This window comes from Pseudorasbora parva, chromosome 19, assembly GCF_024679245.1.
Source record: "Pseudorasbora parva isolate DD20220531a chromosome 19, ASM2467924v1, whole genome shotgun sequence".
Taxonomy (NCBI): Eukaryota; Metazoa; Chordata; class Actinopteri; order Cypriniformes; family Gobionidae; genus Pseudorasbora; species Pseudorasbora parva.
The window spans coordinates 38,112,989-38,128,964 of NC_090190.1; the positions used below are offsets into that span (position 1 = coordinate 38,112,989).

Genomic DNA, 15,976 nt, shown 5'->3' on the forward strand with positions numbered 1-15,976 from the left:
TTATTTTATTTCTGATGCATATTTTAATTAATCTTTTAAAACATAATTCTGACACTGTATTGTTTTTGTACTTCAAGAATCAGCACCTATTCATAAACACCTGAATTTGATTTATAAACAGTTTGGCATATTCATTTGACAAGTAACGCTAAACATATATTGCTCCACTATTGAAGATGTCCAAAAGGGGGCAGTATAAATGCACATAAAATACATAGACCGTAAAAAAATATAAAATAATACAGCGGAGTTCGAAGGTCACTCAAACCATAGATATGTGTAGAAATACCTATGAGAAATACCCACCAATGTGGAATCTGTTTATATAACTATGACTCAAACACTCAGAAAAGCACATATAAGACATTTCAATTGACTGGCTTTAATGAGTCTTTTAGAGAGAGAGAGAAATAAAATTACCCTCTTTTAACTGTTGCATTTATTTATAATAAAATAGGTGTATTAAACAATTAATCATAGTATTAACAGTGCCTACTTTTGAATGGCAACTTAATAACGGTAATATTTTTTCATGAATTATCAGTAACATGCAAAATCCCCTTTATAAGTAACCATGAAAAGTTTTTTTCTGCACTAATAAAAATGTCCACAGAGTGGCAGTAATAAGTGATTAAAATAAAACAGCAAAGCCTAAAGGTGTGAAGTTTGCTTTCAACCACTCGAAAAAATGAATTAGACTCCATACATTTTCATTGAATAGCTTTAGAATGATATATTAACATATTTAAGTATATTTTCCGTAATAAACCTTTTAGGGTCTACTTTTAATACTGGTAATGAATGGATTATAGAATGTGGCAGTAAAGTGTGAATAAACTAGTAAATAAACGATAAAAATTAAATAAAAGTTGACTTTAATAAATGTATCTTTAATGATACTTTTATAGAAACAAATTAGGCTACTATATTATTTACTGTAGCTATATTAACTCAATATTACAGGTGTTTATACTATGGTGACTTTTAATTTCATGTTAACTGACGCCTTCTTCTAATTGTAATGTATTAATTTAGCAAAATCATCTGCTGAAGTGTGGTGCAGATATAAATATTCGTACATAGGTCTAACACGGTTGGAGACGCTAAAACTTTGACCGTTCCAATATGGCGGACGGCTTATACAGCCCATTGAAACAGCCGCTAATGAGGCATCAGTGTTTATATTTCTATGACTCAAACTCTCCAGAAAGAAAGAAAAAAGCGCCAAGATTGGACATATATAAATTGATTACGTATCAGGAATTATCAGTAAGTAATAAAAAATAACCTTTTATGAATTTGAATCAGTAAATGCAACCAATGCGGCTAAAGTGATTTTGCTGCACTACTAAAAATGTCCACAGAGTGGAAGCAAAACGTGAATAAAATAATGCAGCAAACCCTGAAGGTGTGAAGATCGCATTCAACTACTCGAAAAATTTAATTGACTTCTAGATATTTAAATTGACTGGCTTTAATCAGACCTTTAGAGAAAACCTGCTGCATATATTAACATATTTAGATTTGCAAAATTAAACCTTATTAATTATAGTATCAATAGGGTCTACTTTATATGGTAATTAATTACTAATTACTATTAATAAAAGCACTCTAATCGACCTTTGTGGACTTGTGGAAAAAGTAACGTAAACTTCTGCTTAAGTGATTTTACTGCACTACTAAACATGTCCACAAGGTGGCACCAAAATGCTAAAAAAATAATACAGCAAATCTTGGTATTTTTTCTTCAAATTGATTTAATTGATTTATTTATTTTTGCTTCTAAATTATAACTTTATATTAATTGTCTTCAAATAATATTTCTAGAGATATAAATAAAATGATTGTATATTAATTATTGCATATACTATCATATTAAAACAGGTTTGCAGTATTAAACCCTACTAATTATATACTATAATATCTGAATGTCATCTAATAACGGTAAAGATGTTTTGCTAAATTATTATTAACAAGTGCAAAGCTCCCCGGTCACCTTATATGGTTGGTTAAATGTAAACGTGTGTAAAGAGATTTATTAGCACTACTGAAAAACGGCCACAAGATGGCAGTATTGCAAAATAAAAACTACGCAGCCCTACTGGAGATGCATTTTTTTTTTCTGGATTTCAAATTTGAATTGACCTTTAAGAAAACAAAACATATAGAATGACCATATATTAACAGCCTGCTGCATATATTAACATAGATTTATGCATTGTTTAACCGCTGTTAATTATAGTGTAAATAGACCCTACTTCTTTAAACCTTAATCAATAATGGTACGAATTTTACGTCACATAAACTGTTATTTAAAAAAAGCACTGGTAATTTTATATCTGTAAATGTAAGCGTGAAGAGATTATAGGATGGCGAAATGGGCGTGGCTCAGAATCAGATGTCCGGTAGCTGTACCTGATTGGTCAGGTACGTTGAATCTGAATAAACTTGCACCTATTTTCAACATTTAACATTGTATTTTGATAGCAATATTATAATTAGCATTGAAGAATGTTACTTAAATTTCTGGGGTATAAATTATTATTCACACAGCTACTAAAGCGGTGTCACATTACAAATGCTGATCAGGATGGACCGATTACAGTGATTTAGCAATAAGGTATATTATTTAAACATTTGACATATATCGCTAGGGTGGATTTAATTTTATATCAGTACCAATTGTTTGAATTAAAACGTTAAAATATTTGTTTTGTGCCATAATATCGCCGCGGACCTCTCGAGCGCCCCCTGGTGGAAGACGCATGCAGTGGCCGATCATCCACGCACAGGTGCCTGCAGCAGCTTTAATTAGCAGCAGACAGTGCATTATCTTTACCTAAAGTTATCAGCTTTATCTACTATATCCATATTATTTTAATACACGGTAAAATATACGCTGGATAAATCAAATGAAAGAGCCCAGAAAAATGTGGCCATCCAGTTTTGACTAGCAGACACGCAAGATTTAATGCAGAAGCTGTCTGTGTATATATTTTTAAAGAGAGGTGGCTACCCCTCTTTCGGTTCCCATTTTAAAACCTATTGAAATATATGCAACTTTTACGAAATGAAAGATGTAACAGAGGCTTTGCCGTGCACAGAAGCTGTAATTTTGAGGCCTCAGAAATACTTCGCAGGAAATGGTTGTGGTAAGCCACGGAAATGACATCGCCAGCGCTGCTCTAGTCGCCACTGTATTCACAGGTCAGACCTTCCACTTGTCTTTTTTTCTCTCCATCGTACTTTTGCTTTTGTTGCAATGATAGGGCCTCAGTCCCATAGACATGTATACGTATCTGTGCTCAATCCCTCTTGTCAAAATGACACAGCAAACACATTCTGTCACAACATGATTGCCAAATTAAGCGAAGCTGCATGTCAACATCAGGTGTCAGTGAAGGTTTTTGGAAGTGTTTGGAAATATTTGACTGTGCATATTCACGTACTTCCTCGTGAAAAGAGAAGTGCATACCTCTGTCATATACCTATTGCATTTGAGTAATCTTTAAAGCGATAGTTCACCCAAAAATGTCATAATTTACTCACCCTCAAGTTGTTCCAAATCTGTATAAATTAAAGGGATAGTTCACCCAAAAATTAAATTTTGATGTTTATCTGCTTACCCCTAGGGCATCCAAGATGCAGGTGTGTTTGTTTCTTTAGTAGAACACAAATAAAGATTTTTAACTCAAACCGTTGCTCGTATAATGCATGTCAATGGGGTGTTTTCTATGAAAGCCACTATGAGAGTAAAAAACACATAGGCCTACATACGAATCCATATTAAACACAGCGGCTCGTGGCGATACGTTGATGTCTTAAGACACGAAACGATCGGTTTCTGTGAGAAACCGAACAGTATTTATGTTATTTTTTTAAATCTCATATCAGACGGATCTCATCTAGTATTCCCAACGCCAAAACTAAACGTAGTGTCATGTGTTACTCTTTAAGCTGTGTAACTATATAACTCGGAAACGCACTTTGTGAACTTTAAAAAGATTTGCTTCACATTTTCAATGGAAACCCAGCTAATGGCTGCCGAGATCTGTCTTTTTGGGTGAACTATCTCTCATCTAGCTAAATTCTGTTTTAGGCAACTTAAAATCATACTTTACTGTTTTCAGATTTTGGATTATGCAAGTTTCAAACGACTATGCTTTAATGGTGCACTGTTCTCCTGTTGAGTTTCCTGAATACTGTCGAAGGAGTATCTATAGTGTTGACTCTGATTGGTTGACTTATGTAGTGTGAGCGGTGAAGCATCGATTGGATAACTCATCCCTCTCTTCAGGCTCTTTAATTCAGTGCAGATCCACCTCGAGACGCATCCAAGACCGCAGAACTCCCACTGATGCCATTATAAGAGCCAGATAAATCACCAGGAAAGGGTTTGGAGAGAGTGACGGGAAGAATTTACCGCTCTCTCTCACCACGTTTAATGAAAGTTTCTTTCTAAAGGCTTTCTCTTCTTTGTTTCCCCGAGGAGAACTTAGTCCAGAATGTGGCAAATGTTTAAATCGTTAATTGTGTGTAAGTGCCAGTCAGTGGATCCTGATGCTTTTACAGAGATTTGCGAGTTGGCGTTCCTTCATTCCCAGTAAGATTGTTAGCGTTCATTGCCATGACTACAAGAGCAGTTTATTTGGAGGGAGAATGTTCTGGAAGCACAAGAATGTGAAGTTTTGTTTCAACATAATTTAAGTGTTGTTAGAAGATGTTTTGCCATTCATCTGAGTGTCTTTTCCGTTCTGAATAAACTTAAAGGGTTAGTTTACCCTAAAAAGAAAATTACCCCATAATTTATTCACCATCAGGCCATCCTAGATGACATTCTTCTTTCAGACAAAAACAATCTGAGTTATATTAAAAAATGTCCTGGCTCTTCTAAGCATCATAATGGCAGTGAATGGCTGCCCAAAATTTTAAGCCCCAAAAAAGTGCATTCATTCATTATAAAAGTGACCCACATGGCTCCGGGGGGTTAATAAAGGCCTTCTGAAGCGAAGGGTTTGTGTAAGAAAAATATCCATATTTAACACGTACAAAGGCAAATATCTAGCTTCCGGGTGACATTTTAATTTTTGGGTGAACAACCTCCAAAGTCCATCAACATCTTGCAGGGATGTTTTGGCAAATGTTCCTGAGGGTTTGAATTTGGAAAAATATTAAGCTTTAACTTTTGTTTAAAACAGGAATTCAATACATATGTTTGCTGTGCAAAGTTGTATAAAATGTCTCTTGGGGTTGGGACTAGTTTTATAGGTGGATGAACAATTTCACATGTATTTGGTGTATTTTCAAAATACCGTATTTGTATTTAAATACATTTTTACACACAGTATTTGTATTTTAAATACATTTCCATGTATTTATGCCCATCTCTGGCTCTACGTAATTGCATTTTTACTAGTAAGAATTAGAGAGCTCTACCATTCAATTCTAGTGACTAAAATCATACAACTTTTTATGCGCTTTGGCCGTTTATTTACACGACAACGGTATTTTTGGGTGCCTGAAAATGTAAACTTTTGAAAATATAAAGTACCAAAGAAAAGTCTCTGTGTAAACAACAAAAACGTGAATCTGTGAAAATGCCGGAGTCATGTTTTTGCATATTAGATGTTCAGTCTATAGTGTTTCATCGCCATCTAATGGCCTGGCAGAAGAATACTGTGTTTTTAGTCGTTTTCCCGGATGCATGCAAATGTGAATTTTGACAGTGTTTTGACATCCGTTTTAATCATTTTGTTGTCGTTTAAACGTAACCTCAGAGAGCTCTCAAATTTAATTTTTACTAGTAAAAATGCAATTGCAAAGCTCTCCAATTTAATAACAGTTTTGTACTAGTAAAAATTAAATTGGAGAGCCCTGCCATAGTAAGACTTGAATTGTAAAGCTCTCTAATTGTAATGGTTACTATGAGAATTCAATTGGAGAGCGCTGTTATTAAAAATAAATGGAAGTGAATGGCAACATATGACTAGTAAAAATTCATTTGTAGAGCTCTCTAAGTGCAATTGTTAATTGTAAAAATGCAGTTACGATGAGTAACGCTGGGAACATTTTAAGCTAATACGGCTTGCCATATAATGCTGCCTTCACGTGTTATCAGAACTATCATAAATCTCCTAGTTAAAAATTGGACATGAAAGCCCTCTCAAGTCATATTTACCCATACGTTTTCAATGATTATTTATATATTGGTTAAAACACAATACTGATCTTGGATTGTTGGTAACATGGACAATTATTGTTATCATGAAACTAATCATTTGAAGCTTATTGTATGTTTTACACAACAAAATTTGACTGAAATTCCAGAATCGTCAGCAAGCTATCTAGTATTTCATATTAACAAACAAGTGTTACCTGCATTTCATATTATAATTTATAATTAAGTTATTTATTTATTCATTTGTAAAAGCATTCAATTGAAGAAAAACCTACAAGTGAGCGAATTGTGGGTTAAATTGAGATCACATTTCATGTTGTAAATCAGCATGCTGTACACGCAGTCAGTCTACAGACCTGAAATATTAATTTGTTGTGTAAAAACAATATAATACTGCTGTACATAACAAATGTCTTAATCATCTGACTGCAGTGTGCATGGATCGATCCATCATAAATTTGCCCATTATCCGCTGGTGATGGTTGGTGAAACTGGTGCGCAGCTGCCGAGAGCCGCAGAGCACCTGCTACATGAGCTAATGTCCTTCATCTCACCACAGGCCACAAGCTAAATCATCATGTGCATCTGTACAAAACATTGTTAGATGAGGAAGGCGGCCTGTTTTAAGGCCTTTCAGATGAGATGGCATAATAAAAATCCTGCTAAATTAGATTGGGCAGACATGTGATGTTCCCCCTGCACATCTCAGGATGTTCCAGCAGGGTAATGTAATGTTAATGATAATATGGTGTGGCAGTCTGTTCAGGCCGTGCTCGACTTGCTCTTCAATCCCCTTAGCATGGCCTCTCATCATCGCCGCTAACCCACATGAGCAATGATACATGCTCATTTCATTACAGCGTGGAATGGAAAGTATTACTCACCAAGGTCCACAGAGATGGTTTGGGAAGCTCACATCCATCTAAGGTCTTTTTTTATCAGATTATATCTGTCCAATTGGATCATCTGATAATACTTACGGGAATTATGGATCGGTGGGACATTTAGTTATGTCAATGACAGGGTAAAAACTCTTGGGAAAATGTCTTCCTTGCTGCTGCCAGATTTTATGTTCGTGTAACATGTCTACGGCTATGATTTGATACCAGAATGAATGCCTGGGTCACATTTCACCACAAAATCAAAACGAAAAAAAATATATATATATTTTGCTTGGGTTTAGATTTTTGTGTGACATTAGAATAAAAAACAAGAAATATATATTTTTTACTCTAATAAAATACTATAATTTATTTAAATAAGCATAAATTAAAAGTAATAAACACTGCCATGTAAAACATTTTACAATTAGTGTTGTCAAATCGATTCATCACGATTAATCGCATCTAACAAAAGTTTGTAAATTTATAATATACTGTAAATGTAAAATATAAAATGCACACACATACTCTCACACACACAAATTTAAACTTTTTATGTTGAATGCATTTAATCATGATTAATCTATTTAAATCACATCTACCACAAACGTTTGTAAATATATAACATGCACACACACACACACACACACACACACACACAAAAACTTTTGTTAGATGCAGTTAATCGTGACTAATCGATTTAAATCACATCTACCATAAATTTGTAAATGTATTACACACACACACACACACACACACACACACACACACACACACACACACACACACACAATTATATATATATATATATATATATATATATATATATATATATTCACACTTTTATGTTAGATGCAATTAATCATGATTTATTTATTTAAATCACATCTACCATAAAAGTTTGTAAATGTATAACATACACACACAAACACACACACACACACACACACACACACACACACACACGCAAACAATTCAAACTTTTATGTTAAAGGAGATTAATCGTGATTAATCGATTTAAATCACATCTACCATAAGTTTGTAAATGTATAACACACACACACACACACACACACACACACACACACACACACACACACACACACACACACACACACACACACACAAACTGTTATGTTAGATGCAATTAATCGTGATTAATCGATTTGACAACACTATTTACAATATATATAATTTTTTATAATACAGTTATGAAAATGAGTGATAAAAACGGGAGGAAATGTTTAACTCACAATAGAAACTTGCAAAGGTGCAAAAAAAATCTTAATAACCCTAAAGCAGGTTTCAACAAAATATAATTTCCTTTTGATTTTATAGTAAATTTTGACCTGGGGCCCGTTCTTGACAGGTTTTGTGAGATTCACCAAAATGTTCAAACAAAAACAAGTGAAACAATTTCTATAGCAAAGACAGAGACATATTTTACTTTGTTCATACCGTACTCTCGACAGAGTGTGTGTCGCACGATACAGCACATGTACAAAACAAACTATTTTTGTCTTGCAGGTTCTGGCATTCATCATTACACAATAATTAGCAGTTAGGGACAATTTGTAAGGTGCCTAATACACAAAACGATCAGGAATGTTAATGGTCACTCTACAAATGCAAATCTCAATCATTTCTAATTCATACAGTTAATATTATTATTATTATATAAAAACAAATCTACACAAAATATAGAGCCGAATATTTACACAGAGGAAGAGAGCAGGACTATTTACAAAAGACAACTTTCAGTGATGCATCTACATAAGAACGAGTATAAATATATATGCATGTTAAAATGACAGTCTTTGTTCGGATGTTGATGACATCACAATCCCGCCATCTGCGAGAGCTGCACTTTAAATTGCTGTGCCAAGTGCGAGAGGTCCGTCACGCGATCTACCATTTCCTGTACAGCAGCTGTGTTGGGATAGTGAAGGGCCGCTACTTTAGTGGCACTCACGACTGTCTTCAACATCTCGCACAGCACGTTGCTTAAGTTCATGACGCGGTTCGCCACTTCCGCCACCGAGGCCTGTCTCGACAGAGTGTCACCGATAAACACGAGCTTGTGGGCGCTCAGAATGACAAACTTGCTGTGTGCGACGAAGATTCGAGGAGGTTGCCCGGCCTTCACGCAGCCGAAAAAAGCGTCTACAGCATTCAGCAGAGTCACAAAGTGCTGCTCGCATTGGTCCGCGTAGAAGGCCAACAGCTGCCGATCGCGCAAGCACACCGGAGCTCCGCCTCCCATGGAGAAATTAGAGGAGGAGTCTGAGGAGGGGGAGGAGCCTGTTGAATGTTGGTGGGAGATCCACTTGGTGATGTCATTCTCGACAGGTTTGATCACTTCCTGTTCGAGCTGTTTAAACTGGTTCAGCTGTTACGTGAGACAAAGAATTTCATAGTTAGAACTATTTATAAATCATAAAATGATCATTATAAAAAAATAAGAAAAAGTGTGTCATTTTTGGTGCACCTTTTTCTCTCTAAAACAAAAAAATGAAATTAAAAATGAACAATAGAGTATTTATATTATAATTTATATATACATTTTTTTAAGAACTATAAGAGATCAAATGTGTCGGTTTATAAATATTAAAAAAAATACAATAAAAATTGTTCATTTTAAATTGAAAAAATCGACGGAAAAAGATGCACCTGTTGCACATGTACACTTTAGTTATATAAATCGAATATAAATGTATTTAAATAGTATCATGTAAATTTAATATAAACTAATATATACATCTTTGAAAAATCCTTAAAATATTTTTTGCTAGCATTTTGAGATGGACAACATGAGACATATCCAGTTTTAAAAACATCCAAAGACTGTGTAAACATCTTAAACCTAGTTTATACGGGCAGCTCCCTAGGCTTGAGTTCACAGGAACCATCTGTCCTAGAAGAGGGTTGAGATCTGCACCTGTGAGGATGTTATAGCTGAACTCTGATATATGGCAAACATATGGACACCCTAAGGTCTCACATGATGCAATAGTTAACTGACATGGCCAACAAAAAAACGTTCTCTTGCGATTTATTTACACCTGATAGGTTTCGCCATCCTGTTCTTTCACCTGATTTGTCCACTACCTAATTCATACACTTCTGGTGTTTCTATTCGTATCCATTCTAATGTTGACAAAGGATTTGTCATGTTGTAGTTCTGCACCTAAAGTCACTTAATCATAAGCTAGTTCCCCGTACACACAAGCTGATGCCGTTTATGTGCACGTGTCATGTACCTGCTCCTGGCCGAGTTGGACTTTGCTCTGTTTGGTGATGTTCTCCTTCTCCAAGAGTTCTTTCTGTTGTCGTTCGAATTCATCTTTTCCCTGCAAAAGTAACAAAAGGCCAGTCAGCAAGTCTCAACGAATTGTTTCAAAGCAGCTTTTCAAGAAACTGGTGTCTTAATGCACCAATGAGCAGCCAAAGGCCACTGTGGTGTTAAACTAATCCTTTTTTAATTCAAATAATTTTTTGTCTTATGAACTTGAGTTTAAATTTGAAGTTTGAATTTGATGAGTTTAAATAAGCAACAGTCTCTTTTGTATTTTCTGCAAAACCCCATTCAGGCAGCATTTAAACTCTTGCATTGGATGAATATCCTCTTTTGCTTGAGATTGAAGTACATGCTCAGATTTTAATCTCAATTTGACATACTCAAATGTGAGCAATCTAATTTCTACGTTTTCCATCCAGGATTAACAGATTGACAGAGGATAGATAGAAGTGAATGGACTGTTTCTGTCAATTTGTACAGTTTCTTTTTTATTCACAGCTGATTTTGAAAAATATCAGTGACAAAATAGTTGATGGGCCTTATTGACTATTTTTTCCCATACGGTTTCCATATGGTAACCCATAATCTTCTAAATATCTTCTTTTGTGTTCAGCAGAAGAAAGAAATTATTTCAGGTTTGGAACAAATTGAGGGTGAGCAAATGATGACAGAATGTTCATATTTGGCTGAGTTATCCCTTTAAGTAAGTTTTATGTATAAGACTACAGTATTGTTTTTGCTCGTTGCATTGCCTGCTATATGAGCATCGCAAATAGAAACGCAAGAATGATATTAATAGTGAGTAAACATTACTAATAACATATTAAATGTCTGTGCAGTGCAATAGGTTTCACACTTGCTTTCTAACTCTAAGTGTTTTTTTGATCATTTTCACAAAAAGTTCATGGCTCCTAGAGTAAGTTGTTGTATGAATATCTGAACATGTAATATATCAAAAGAAAGATCAGACCTGCTTTTAAAATAGCTTAATTCTTTTTTTTAATCACCATTCGAACATGGGTTCTCACATTTTGAGCAAAAAGCTGAGAAAAATGCATTTTTGTCAAAGACATGATTTGGATGGGATTCAGAACAACGATCAAAACACAGATGGAGTAGATTGCGGTCATCAACCCCCCCTAATGCCAGTCCTATAGCTCGCCCTGCGTCGACATTTCATTCGGTAACATTAGGCAGTTTTGATTTATATGCTGTTCAATGTTGGTGACGATTACAAGATATTGCTTGTTTCTGCTTCTTCTTCACCTGTGTTTTATAACAGTGAAAACACAGAAAGTCAGAAAATTGAGTGGCCGGGAAGCGTTTTCTCGCAAATGGCAGGGAAATAGTAAAAAGAAAAAAAAAAACGGAAAAATAAGATTTGATCAATGTGCATGTGTGATAAGTTTTCATACTAGAACTGAAAATTAGTTTTTAACATGAGTGATTGAATGACTCCTTTTTTGATAAACTAACACTTTGATTTATGCTACTGTTATTGATAAAATAACACTATTTTTACTATACTTTCGTAAAACACCCCCAAAAATATGCGGACAGTCCTGTTAACGCTAATTTCTTTTTAAAAAAGTTGTAGTGTGATTCCCACCTGCAGATGGACGTAGTCATAATCTTCCATCCAGCTTTTAACGCACTTCTCGCTGTTCATGTTTGCTTTGTCGTGTGATACGGGGAAAGGTTTGGTCTTGCCTCCGTAGCTGTCGTCCTCTGTGGGGGTGCAGGTAAAGGGGTGAACGATGCCTTCTACTGGTGCTCTTCGGAAGAGTAGCTCTGCGCTGCCCCCTATTGTTGAAGCCAGCTGCTTGGCATCGTCAGGCACCGTCCGTGACACCATTACAAAGCGCTCCAGTTCGTCACTCTTGCTTTGATGGTTGGTGCCAATTGCTAGGATATTAAGCGCCCAGTTATTGTTTTCTAAAGTCTGATGCGTTTGTTGAAGAATCTGATGGGAATCTTCCAGACGCTGCAACTGGCGTCGCAACTTGGAGTGCAGTCCTTGATCGGATAGAGCGGTGGCGTTTGCCGCCGCTCCATGACCGAATTTGAGAAATTCCGTGAGTGAACCCTTGACGCGCTCCAATAAAACGCGGACATCATTGGTGTGGCGCTCCATGAAGCTGTATGTCCGCCAGTGTGGCGATGCTGCAAGAGTTTGCAGCGCGCAAACGGAAGCCTCCAGACATTGTTGGAGGTGACCCAACCTCTGAAACGCAGAGTCTAGATCCAACGCCAGACGATTCTCGGCGGGGGATCCGGCGGAAGAAGAGGAAGTTGACATGCTGCTGCGAGTGCTTCCCGTGCTGGAAAACGACAAGCGGTTTACGCCCTCGGTCACCTCGCCAAGCAAGCGAGTGTCTGCCGGTGGGATATCGTAAACGGATTTATTCCTGTCCTTCTCAGCGGAAACGTGTCGGTTCTGAGGCATTCCACGTGGAATATCGTACAAGTCCCGAGATCCACTTGCAGCAGGTTGACTGGCGGGAACGTCGTAGATGCCGACGCTGTCGTTCATGGTCTTTCGGGACACCGGCTCACAGCTGGGCGGGAAGTCGTAGTTGGAGCACGAGGAAGCTTTAGAGATAGACGCTGGTGGAACGTCGTACACACCTTCTTGCTTGTGCTTTGAAGGCTGCGGAAAGTCGTAATTCCCTTCATCTTGTGCAATGTTATTCCGACAAGGGGGTGTGGAGTAAATCTGAGGAATGAGAATTTGGTTAAACATGGAGTGTATATACTTGTAAGAATTAGTGCTGTCAAAAATATCTAATATTCTGATACAAATTATCATTTTCTGCAGTATCGATACACCTTCACTATTATCTATTCTTTCACTACTGTCAGCTGATGAAGTTTTGGTTCCTTGCAAATGTCACCTTTGTCTTTTTTGGGATTAGTTTGGAATTTAAATTTAGAAAGTTTTGATTTGACTGCAGACAATATTAGATTAGGACAAAAAAATTGATTTTCTATAGAGCTGCCTTTATAGTAGTTTCATGATTGATTAAAAAAAATTATTTAGTTATAGAGACACGGGACAGTATATATGAATTAACATTCAGATAAATGTAAATGTAACCAAGTTAGCTTAAAGGCTATTTTCATTGGCAGTCTGTTTGGATGATGTTATTAGACAGAAATATGATTAAAACTTGATAGATTTTACAACATTTTACTGAACTGATTTAACATTTAACTAAATTGAGCTAAATAATTACTATTGTCTTGTATACAGCTGCTTTACAACTGTAATTCAAGTTGTGAAACATTAACACAGTTATTTTCTCCTTCCAGAGTAGAACACACTATATAATATCAATATTTTTCAAGGCATTATTGTATTGAAATTCCAACACTACGGTGCCAAAACTAGTAAGAACTGTTTAATTCCTGACAGTCTAATAAGTCCAGTTCTGCATTTCCATCATCTCCAAAATCTTGAATAGGACATGGAAAATCCTGCCATCCAGCTAAAGGATAAAGCCCGGCATTGACCTGACAGCGTAATGGGAGTACATGGGCCGTGCCAACAGCATATTGGTCAATAAATAAACACAGTGGCCTGTAAGTGATTTCTGTCAAGCGTAGAATCTCTTTCAGAGTGAACCAGGGTTTCCGTAAGCCCTAATCAAATACGACTCTAATAACAGGTTTCCATGTACTTTCAGTTTATTTCAAACAAACTCGAAGCGCTGCGCTGCATTTCGCCAAGAGCAGCGGTGAAACATAAGAGGGGCTTCAGCACAATTATTTCTGTTCTGACCTCCTTGCAAAGTTAAGAGCACTACTCCGAGTTTGACTCCAACATTGCTGGCAAGATAGGCTTTAATTTGCTAACCAGGGGAAAGTAATAAAAATCTGTGTATTTATTTCTTTGTGAGATTTCTGGGAAATAATAGCATTCGGTTACAAGACAAAGAACAAGGGGCTGCATCAGAGTGATTATAGTTAACTAAAACCATAAAGCATTTTCATACTTCAGAGTTCAGATAAAATAAAATGTAATTTAAATAAAAAATAAATTAAATAACGGAGTGTCTGTTTACACCTCGCCTTGTTGGGAGAGGCTATTTACACTAGCTCCACTCACTGACGTCTGGTTGGGTTTCGATGCAAATCCGGCTTTCGCCAAACTCCCTCTTCTGAATTTTTTCATTGCATATCAGATCGGAAAGGCATATTTTTAAGATAAAAATTAAGAAAATATTCGAAAAATGGAAATAAAATGTCAAAAGTGAGTTTAATAATAAAGTGTTTATCTGTAAGGGGTAGATTAGGGAGGGAGGGCTTTGTCCAAATAAGGAGTCATACATTTAATAATTTTAATAAATAAAATCATTTACACTGCCATTATTGCATACCGTTGGTGCAAATATGCTAAACAAAAAACAACAATATTTGAACTAAAATGGAAAGTTTAAAAATAAAATCTCTTTCAAAATATTAATAAAAAGCATAATAGTATTTCAATTATACTAAAATGATACCGGGCAGCATTCAAGAGTATATTTTTTTGAAACCTTTTATTATTTTGAAGCCTGTCCACCATGTCAAAATTGTAAGGCTAATTAGAGATGCATGACTTGAGGAATTATTTGTAGCACAAACCATATAGAATAAGTTACACGTTAAAGTTTCAAACAACCAATTATCATGAGATCACAATGAATATTAAGAGCTGAAGGATCCGCATACCCCTTGCGATGATGGAGGTATGTCATACAGTCCTTTTGTTCGCGGGTCTTGTGACGGAGGTGTGTCGTAGATGCCCTGGGCTCTGGGAATGCTGTGCTGTCCGGTTTGCTTGCTCGGAGGGATATCGTACACCTGTGAGGGTGTTTCAAATGTAAATATGTATGCTGACATTTATATCGGTGCATGTGTTATTGAAAGGGACACTTACCCCCTGTGGACGAACTGGAGGAACATCGTAGAGGTCATGAGATGAATCTGAAGCAGGACTGTATGCGTATGTTTGTCCTACTCGTACTGGGGTCACCACCTGAAACAAGAAGACAACCATTAAGAGGACGTTTAAGTTGAAGCTAAAACATTATGGTCCAAGATGAAATATGTAATATAAAGTGCCATTAGTGTAGGGTCTCAAAGTGTAGGTCAGAAATTGAGGCTGAAAACACCAACAATTACACAGACCTGAACTCAAACCCTAACATTGTTTTTTTCAAAATATGAACAGTAGTAGTAATAATATACACACATTTTTGTTGTTCAGCCACAACATAATGCGGCAACACAATATCTGCGGTGAAACTAATGGTGCATTGTGTACGTGACTAGATTAATGCAACTGCAAGCATAGGCACTAATGGAGTAATCTGTCTTACAACTCCACCTCCTCGGCTCCAAACAATAATATCTGCCATCTCGTACGTTTCCCATCTATCTTTTCTTTATATATTCCTGCTGTTTATTCTCCATCTTTTATGCTCTACATCTGTCTTCTGCGTCAGACAGGCAGAAGCATCCTTGGAATGTACTTGGTCTCCATTCGTTGATCTCCAAAATCAGCCCCCCTCCTCGTCCCAAACGCTCCGCTAATACACCACACACCGCTGTCACCACACGAGAACACTCACGGGT

General features: G+C 36.3%; 1 protein-coding gene across 1 annotated transcript in view; it reads right to left on the reverse strand.

Annotated features, from left to right (window-relative positions):
* Positions 1 to 8,475: 8,475 nt before the first annotated feature.
* The window catches only part of nedd9 (neural precursor cell expressed, developmentally down-regulated 9), a 29,962-nt gene continuing 22,461 nt past the window's right edge, over positions 8,476 to 15,976 (reverse strand). Inside the window, exons 3-7 of the mRNA XM_067425893.1 lie at positions 15,279 to 15,377; positions 15,071 to 15,202; positions 11,967 to 13,073; positions 10,320 to 10,409; positions 8,476 to 9,448 (exon numbers count right to left, since the gene is read on the reverse strand). Of these exons, the coding sequence (XP_067281994.1) occupies positions 8,897 to 9,448; positions 10,320 to 10,409; positions 11,967 to 13,073; positions 15,071 to 15,202; positions 15,279 to 15,377 (1,980 nt within the window). The 3' untranslated portion in view covers positions 8,476 to 8,896. The remainder of the gene's footprint in view (positions 9,449 to 10,319; positions 10,410 to 11,966; positions 13,074 to 15,070; positions 15,203 to 15,278; positions 15,378 to 15,976) is intronic.